General features: G+C 37.5%; 1 protein-coding gene across 1 annotated transcript in view; it reads left to right on the top strand.

The window, feature by feature from the left end:
- Positions 1–484: 484 nt before the first annotated feature.
- TMTC2 (transmembrane and tetratricopeptide repeat containing 2) overlaps positions 485–8,915 on the top strand; it is a gene marked incomplete at its 3' end in the record, with an annotated part of 47,510 nt that continues 39,079 nt past the window's right edge. Inside the window, exons 1-2 of the mRNA XM_010016234.1 lie at positions 485–520; positions 1,252–2,080. Of these exons, the coding sequence (XP_010014536.1) occupies positions 485–520; positions 1,252–2,080 (865 nt within the window). The remainder of the gene's footprint in view (positions 521–1,251; positions 2,081–8,915) is intronic.

Genomic DNA, 8,915 nt, shown 5'->3' with positions numbered 1-8,915 from the left:
AATAATTGAGGGAATATGAATAACCATCCCATGAATGTGTAGTGTGAGATGGAAAAAACAGACCTAAAAATGATTGACAAATAATTCTTTGTAATAATGGGGAGAAAGATTATCAAAATGCTTACATTGTGTCTGGCACTCTTTGGCAAATAGTTTTGTTACAAAAAGCATCTGAGAAATTAAAATACAAAAATACACATATTTTAGCTTTTACAGATTCTTTTGCAAAGAGAGTGTAATTCAAAACAGCTTTCATTTAGGATGCCCATGTAATTGAGAGCAGAACTTAAGCTGATCAGTCATAGAAATAGGTGAGAAAATCTTGCTTCCTGATTCTCATTTAGGCAGAAGTGGTATGTTTCTGAAAGCATTTGAATAAGTAAGTGCTTTTGGATGCAGCAGGGGGGAACCCAACAAGCAGTTCCAGATGGCAAATGTTGAGTTATTCCGTAAATAAGGCAAGGTTCTTCAAGTTGCTAGCATGATGACATGGGGAGGTGGAGGCAGCTGCATGCTTCAGGTAATATTATTTAGATGGGTGTGAAGATGTGGAAGGTTTTAGAGCGCTTATTTGATATGGTGTGCTTGGGAAAAAAAAAAACCCAACATATTGTTTGGCTGTGAGATACAAAATTAAGAGGGGTTTTCAGTAGGAGGCAGATCTGAAGGCTCCAAATGATTGCTGTAGTTAGTAAGTAGGAGCTGGAAGACCTAAGCATGGAATTTATGTCTGTTTTAAGTCTCTTGCATTCTTGGAAAGTTTACTTACTTTTCAGTTAGAATACGTTAGGATACACTTTCTATAAGGAAAATGGAACTGGAACGTTCTTTAAATCTAGTTAACACAAACTGGTGTTTTGGTCACAGGGGCAAAGAAAGGATTTGGGAGGTTTTGCTGGAGTCATTGTAATATTCCATAAATTCCTCTAAAATAAAGAGTTTTCAAAGGGTTATACAACTAAATCTTAAGCAAGAACTGACAGCCCTAAGATCTCCAAAGGCTTAACTGGTACAGGCTTGATACAGCTTAATGAAAGGGCTTGTTCTTTTAGTCTGTGGTCAACAGCATACCCTGATATTTTGTTACCCAAATGTCGAGAGACTGAGATCTATAGTGCTTGTTTCCATTAAAAAAACAAAAAAAAAGTTGGATCACACATTTCTCAGTTCCTTTCGTTTATAATAATTACAGAATTGAGCACCTGATGTTGGTTTATGTTGATGATTATATTTGTTTTATTTGTTCCCCAGAGAAAGAATTTGACCTTCTTCTTCAGCATTGGTTTATTGACCTCCTGGGGGACTGCACTGCTGGGTGTCCGCTTATACTGGATGGGCAACAAGCCCCCAAGTTTTTCCAATTCTGACAATCCAGCAGCTGACTCGGACAGTTTTCTTACACGTACGCTGACCTTCTTTTACCTGCCAACAAAGAACCTCTGGCTGTTGCTGTGCCCGGATACCCTCAGCTTTGACTGGTCTATGGATGCCGTGCCTCTTCTGAAAGCAGTTAGCGACTGGAGGAATCTACACACTGTGGCCTTCTATGCTGGACTCCTCCTCCTTGCCTACTTTAGCTTGAAGGGTTCCAGCAATGAGAGAAAATGCAATGCGAAAACTGTAATGAACGGCAAGCAGAATGCTAATGGGCATAGCTGCCACTCAGAGATGGAGTACAAGACACTGGAGGTGAAGTCAAGCTTTGCATCGAAAGAAGAGAATGGTATAAAAAAGCATGAAATGCAGAAACAGCCACTTCCTTCAACTGAGAACATTGTCCTTCTGTCTCTATCTTTGTTAATAGTGCCCTTTGTTCCTGCCACAAACCTGTTTTTCTATGTTGGCTTTGTAATAGCAGAGCGTGTGCTGTATGTCCCTAGTATGGGCTTCTGCCTGCTGGTTACAGTAGGTGTCAGGGCCCTTTATGTCAAAGCCCAAAAGCGCTTTCTGAAGAACTTGGTTTTTTGTTCCACTGCTGCGTTAATTGTTTTCTATGGACTCAAGACCGTTGTCAGGAATGGGGACTGGCAGAATGAGGAGATGCTGTATAGGTCAGGGATAAAAGTAAACCCTGCTAAAGGTAAATTCTGCTTTTTATGATAAATGCTTTATTTATTCCTATCTGTCTTTGCCTTTGAATTGTCTGAATTTATCAGCTGTATCTAAAGCGGATACATTAGGAAATGTCCTTTTAAGTTGCAGTAGTACATACATTAGTAAAAAATGAAGAAAAGTAGGAGTATGTTTTGATTAGGTGTTACAGTTTTGGCATTAACGTGGATAAAGACACCCAAAGGTAAGAGGATACTTTCTTTTTCGTTATCTTAGTTCTGTGTTTTAGAATTAAAGATGCATTATTAGTATTACAGACCACACGCTGCTAATTTTCCATTTGGAGTCTGGTGTCTATCATGCTGATGAAGGTTTTTCATATGTTCACCGAATGTTCTGTTTTCTACAACTAGAAAATATAAGAAATAGTAAAGGACACCATCAGGGAGGTGGTGTTTTTTTTTATTTCATATGATGCAAATAACATCAATCCTACATAATAAAAATGAGGAAATGAGGTTGTATTATTCACCCTAGGAAATTACTGTAGTTCTTCCTGCATACAGGTAACGTAAAGAGTTACTGTCAAATACTTATGCCTTCCTGTTTGTGTATAAATGTCAGCTATTTGTAACATTTCCCAGCTACTTCTCTTAGAGGTTGTATCTATACCATAATGAAATGTGACTACAGCTAGTGTAAACATTTCCAAACAGGCAGTAAACCCTCTAGTTCAGGGATCAGTAACAATGTTTAGCTGTGGTTTCAGCATATATGGCAGATCCAGCTGGGATCCTGAACTCCATGCTGCCTGTACTGCTCTTGGCACACAAACAGGTTTATATGAGAATGGTTAAAATACCACCTGTGAGTGCAATGTAGGCATTGACTAAGCTTTCATTATTCACAATTCATCAGAAGTAAGAAGGGATCACTTGATTGCTTTGTCTGTCTGTGAAAGAAAAAAGTGACAGCCTTTGAACATACTGCACTTGAGTTTTTCAGTTCTGTGCTCAGAAGCCCATTGTATGGTGCAAAGGCATCCGCTGACAGAGGTGTGCTTCTTGGTTAGACAGTTATGTCATGCCATAGTCTAAAAGCTGTGTTAGTATGAGGCAAATGCAAGTGTTACTGAAAGCTGATACAGAGTGAAAAATTAGATTTGGCAGATAAGATGCCTTGCAAAGCAGCATTATAGTAGCTTGTGGATTGTCAGTCTGCTTTTGTAACTCTTCTTCATATACTTTGTCTCCCTAGGTAAAATTATTAAACTTGTTGCTGCAGTAAGTGACTTTTTGTTAACTGTGAACAAGCACATGCCATTTCTTTTACTTTTTTTCAAAACTAGTGCAGGAGGGCAAGAAATGAAGTAACTGAACAGCAAGACAGCACACCAGGGTGGTGATAGGATGCTGTGAGACTTACTAGTTTAGTGACATTGTAAAGCTTACATTAAAACATTGGCTTTCCTTGGAAAGAAAAGAGTATGTGCACATTTGATTAAATAATTAATGTATATTCCATTTTTGTCCTTGGTGGAGATCCCCAGATATCCCAGACTGTATTAATAGTGTCTGCTTGCTTTAAGCCAGTTTTTGTGATTAAAAAAATTAAATTCTAGGTTTTGTCCAATAGCAGGATTGGCTGCAATGTTGTCTGGAAATTAAACTGCTGGGTATTATGCTCCCAGGAGACAAGGCAAGCTATTTTCATCATACATATCTCAGTACGCACAGACTTATGTATATATGATTGTCTGGTTTCTTGCCATATAAGCTGACATTAAGTTTCTTGTAAGATATGCAAAAGCAAAGACAGCGTGTCAGTGTGGTGATACAGACATGACTGAGCTGGCTGTAAATCTCCTTAAAATATCCTGTTGAAGTTCTGCTGAATATTTACTAGCCCACACACATTGTAACAAGGCTGGGTATCAGAAACTCCCAGCTACAGTGACCTGTCACCCAACTCTATTCATTATTGTGAATACTTCCTAGATTATCCCTGTCTTTCACTATGCTAATTTCATTTTCTATTTCTTATACAATCAGGCAAGCCTGACTGGTCTAGACTGGCCGCCAATCCACCGAAGCATTAGGAGATAAACAATTCAAACTACTCTTCAGTAATTAAATGAGGTTGATGTAGGAAAAACAACTTATTTTTGTTTGCCTCTTTTTTTCAGTTTTATGAATGCTAGTGATAAATAGGCTATTCAAACAGTGAGACAATGGACTGCTCAGTCAAATGGTAGAAAGAAAGTATTTTCCTTCCTTTTAGTCTGCTAAGAAGAGGCTGCCACTCCTCATTTCTCTGTCTTCCTCAACTTGCAGCCATTTCTCCTCATGAGTATTTTATTACTTCTGATCATTTTTAAGTGGTGGGATCATTTTTCCTAATGCTTTTCCTTTCTTCTCCTGCAAAGAGCTTTTGAACAAGACCTTCTTCAGTCCTAGGCTAAAAAGCAAAGAGGGAATCTCTTCAAAAATTCCCCATGTGGGAGCCAATAAAGAAGTAGAAATTTGTGAGGACCAGATTTGCTAAAGCAAGGAGCTGAGTGTTTTGTCCCAGATCCGTCTGTGTTCTGGCCTAGCAGGATGAAAGCCACCCTGTGGCTGGCTGCTGTGCGATAACATTGAGCTGATGTGCTGTACTAATAAGGTCATTTGAGAGTCAAGCTATTAGCACAGGTGCATTTATGAACTAATGTGGCTGAACTGCTTTGGAAATAGAGTTGTCTCACATGGTGATGGTTTGTAATCAGGTCGTCTGTGCTGTAGCAGGTGTATGAATATAATCTTTTCTGCTGCTGTGGGGCTTTCAGGCAGACTTGTTCAGACGCTTCTTCATTTTCAATCCTTAGTGAAGAGATGGGCAATAAGTAACTTGCCAGCTCACTCTTCTGGCTCCCTCATGGGCAACTTGTAGGTAGAGAAATAGTGCTTTGCCTCAAGTGAGAAAGCCCCTACCCCCACAGACAGCCACAGCCTTTCTGCAATTTACATTTCTCCAGGCTGTTGTTGTCAATCACTGGCAATGTGGAAAAAATACTCAGAAGCATGGTGCATGGCTCACCTCTCAAAAATAAAACCCCAAAATGCACCACAGGAGAGTCAAGTGAGAAGGAAGGTGGTGATGCCACCTCCAAGCCACTGTGCACATGCCAGCTTTCCTATCTGGCTCGCTGTGTGGCAGGCAGCTGCTGGCCCTTGCCTGGTGGAGTCATAAAAAGGACCTGGGATGCCTTGGCTACATCTGTTGCTGAGCTTGTTCTGCTCTTTTGGTTATGACTAGTATTTCAAATATCTTTAAAGTGATCTGAGCATTGCCATGTTACAGTCTGTCAGCACTTGAAGGAAAAATAGGCAAGATTGATTAATGTAGTTTATGGATCCTGAAGTGGTTGTATGCATGTTTTGACACTAGGGAGGGAAAGGCGTAAATGTTTCTCTGTGCTGCCTTCAACTTAATGAGCAGCTCAACTGATATAAACCAGTTCCCATTGTTTGAATGTTCTTTTATAGTGAAGAAAGCCTCCCAAAATGTAAAAACAAACAAAAGAGTTAAAAATGGGTGGTAGCTGTCATGTCGTTTTCAATTAGACTGAGAGTCATTCTGTGGTGATGATTACCTCATGTTTATTATAAAATTATAATGACACCCAAAATAATTGTTCTCATTATGCCTTTTTATCTCTAGTTTTCTCTATATTACCAAAAGCAGGCTTCAAAAAGCCTAATCTTTTTCCTCCAGGCCATTTTGTACCTTGCAGTCAACATCTGAACATCAAAGATGTTCATTATGATGTATTATGATATATATTATGCTGTACTGTTAAAGACACTGATTAAAAAAGTAGAAGATAACAGAGGAAGGCAAAGATTGTTAGACAGCTGCAGAGGTATTAGTCACTCAGTCATATTTGCTGATGAAATTTTAGACTCCTGCTGTTTGCTGTGACATTTGTAAGAAAGCTTTGAAGATCCTGGAAATAGTTGACCTGCTACACCAAGTGGGTGCTTATTTTTAACCATGCATTCAAGTCTTGCTAAATTTATATAGGTGGCTTTTGCAATGGAATGTACAGCAAGAAACATACTAGGTTGCTTCCAAAAGCAGTATTACTACATTATTGTAGCACTACACCTGGTCTGATAAGCCCTGTCTCGCAAGTGGCACTGGCTTAAGTTGGCCTTACAGCTTCTGGCTTCAGAATCAGTTCTGCATGTTGCTCAAGTGTTTGTCCTTTTTCCATCACAAGTTAGTATTAATGAAATGTCATATGTTTACATCTTGGACATGTCAGTGGGACTTGAATATGTGCTTCAGACCTTTCCTGAAGTTAAAAATCCTGTTCTTAGCATCTTGCTTCATACCTCAATTACTGTGTTGTTCTCAGTGGGCAGCAATGAGACCAAGACATGGTGTTGACAGAGAAGATTACATAAGTTGTTCCATGTGAATATAGAAAGTTGCTTTCGTTCTGTCTTTCTAGTCTTGCTTCTATTCCAGGTACCTTTAGGTATGAATAATTCAATTTTGCTTTTTTTTTTTTTCTTTTCTTTCTTTCTTTTTTTTTCCCCTCTCTGAACTGAAGAAAAAAAAATACCCTTTTTAAAAAATATTTTTTAAAACACCAGATTTGATTTTGTTATGCATGTTATATAGTTTGTAGCGTTAATTTCCTTTTTTACGATTACTCAGATGCAGCAAGCAAATGTATTTGCTATACAAATTAAGTGTTAGTGTAGGGTGGGGGGAAACAATCATGTGAGTTAATTTTGTTCCATTTACGTAATTTGTTATTGTTAAAAAAGCACCCAAATTTGTCCTAACCCGAGAGTTGTTCCTCTGATTAAAAAAAAAAAAAAAAAAAAAAGAAAGAAAAGGAAAAAATCCATGCCTGTCATTGTAGAGATTGTGTGTTTCTGTGCACTTGGGTAGAAGTAAATACTAGAAGCTGTTTCAATCTGATTTGACAGCTTTCTGCTGTTATCCTTATCTACTCTTAGAAAATGATTTCTTGCTAACAGTAGCTGTCACTAAGAGGTCCTGTCTTCAGCAGACAATGAAAATAGCTAATAGCGCAGTGAGGAAAAGCAGTTACAATACCTTGTATTAAACTAAGTAAAGAAGCCATATTTCCCTCAGACAAAAAGGTTGCAATATACCAGTATTCTTCATGATGATTAATATTTTTGTATCACTAGTGATGATCTAAAGTGGAGACAAAAGGAGAATAAATATTTGGAGGTATGACATTCTTCAAATATGCGATAAACATTGAAATCTTAGATTATGCTGACAAGATGCTGGGCTCTCTTATAAAGCCTTTAGAGCTTTGTATTCAATGGCTACTGCTCTAGCACACAACTTGTTTTTCACAACACTTTTTTTTATGCCTCCTAAGTAGCGTGTATTTTAACTAACACCACACCAGCATTTAAAAATACTTGGCGTGTTTGGAATTGCATTTTGTGATTTGAGGCATAATTTTTTTTCCTTATATGCAACTTGGCAGTAAAACTCCAACTCATCTTTTGGCCAATAGACCGAAATATCACACTACACAGTAATTATTTCTTGTCCTTTGGTTCATTTCACTTCAATAATAACAAAATCACTCTAAAAGTGGTAAAAGTCTCACTCAAATGACACTGCAGTGAATATAAAATGCTGGTTTTGAAAAAAAAGGCTGAAAAGAGAAAGTAATTTCAGTGCACAGATTGCCATAATCCAGCAGATTTTAGAAGTATAAAACCTGCTAATAATCATGCATGAAAGTTTTTCATATAATCACTATTAAGAAATATCAGTGATATGAGCATAGCATCTGGAATTAGGTATTCACGAGTTTGTTTCTATCTTGCTAATGAACTCTTCTTTGAACAAGCCACTTTAATCTCAATTTTTCCCTCTGCAGTAGGCTTTGGATCACTTCTTAAAAATTTTGGTGATTCATTATTTTATTAAAACCTCTCCACATTTATGACAGTATAATACCCCTAATAAGCTAGTTGCTAAATATCTAGATACATAGCCATTATGGTGATTCTTGGCATACTTTTTAGTCAAGTCTTTTAGAAGTAATTGTCATAGAAACATAGCACCAACTAATTGTCAGTTTTCCCAGCACATTTACCAGAACTTTCTGGCACTTAATCTTTTAAGTATAGGTTGCATGGAAAATTTCCTTGACTTCTATTACTGTTTTCAAGTTTGGTCAGAAAATCAAGTTTGGCTATGTTTTTAAGAAAAAATTACTGTAAAGGTAGTATGCCTTCTGTCAGTGTTTTAAAATGTTTCCAACCATCTGTAATAACCCCTATCACAGCCTACTGTATGGGGAAATGCACCAAATAATGAAATGATTTTATATAAATAAAAAACTAAAAGATTGTAGTAATGAAAGAATATTAAGGATAAATGTTGTACAGAATACTTCAGAGTTCTTGAAATAAATAGGAAATACTTTCTATCTGCCACTCATTAACAACTTTAAAAGAGAAAGCTCAACTAGTAAGTGAACTGCATAGAATTGTTTGAAAGTTAAATAAAAGTACTACTTTCAGAAAGTAGTGTAAAGATCTCTAAATGGGTGTTACTGTTGCCCTGGTTGATCAGAAAGTGTAAAAGGAATGGCCATTAGTAAGTTTGGGAAGTGGCCGTAGTTATCTAAAGCAGTTGAGCATGCCACAGTCATCCCATCTCAGTAAAACAGTCTGGCTATGCTAAATATGTCGGACAGCTGAAGGAAAGTGGTTTACACTTCAGTTCAAGATCTAAATTTATTCTTCAGTGGCAGTGTTCTTTCTTTCAGTTCTTCAGGAGTGCTGTAGTTTCCTCTGAAATCCAAGTCACTG

This window comes from Nestor notabilis, unplaced genomic scaffold (genome assembly GCF_000696875.1).
Source record: "Nestor notabilis isolate BGI_N333 unplaced genomic scaffold, ASM69687v1 scaffold2376, whole genome shotgun sequence".
Lineage (NCBI taxonomy): Eukaryota > Metazoa > Chordata > Aves > Psittaciformes > Psittacidae > Nestor > Nestor notabilis.
The sequence above is the reverse complement of the archived record's forward strand: the minus strand, read 5'-3'. Positions and strand labels throughout refer to the sequence as shown.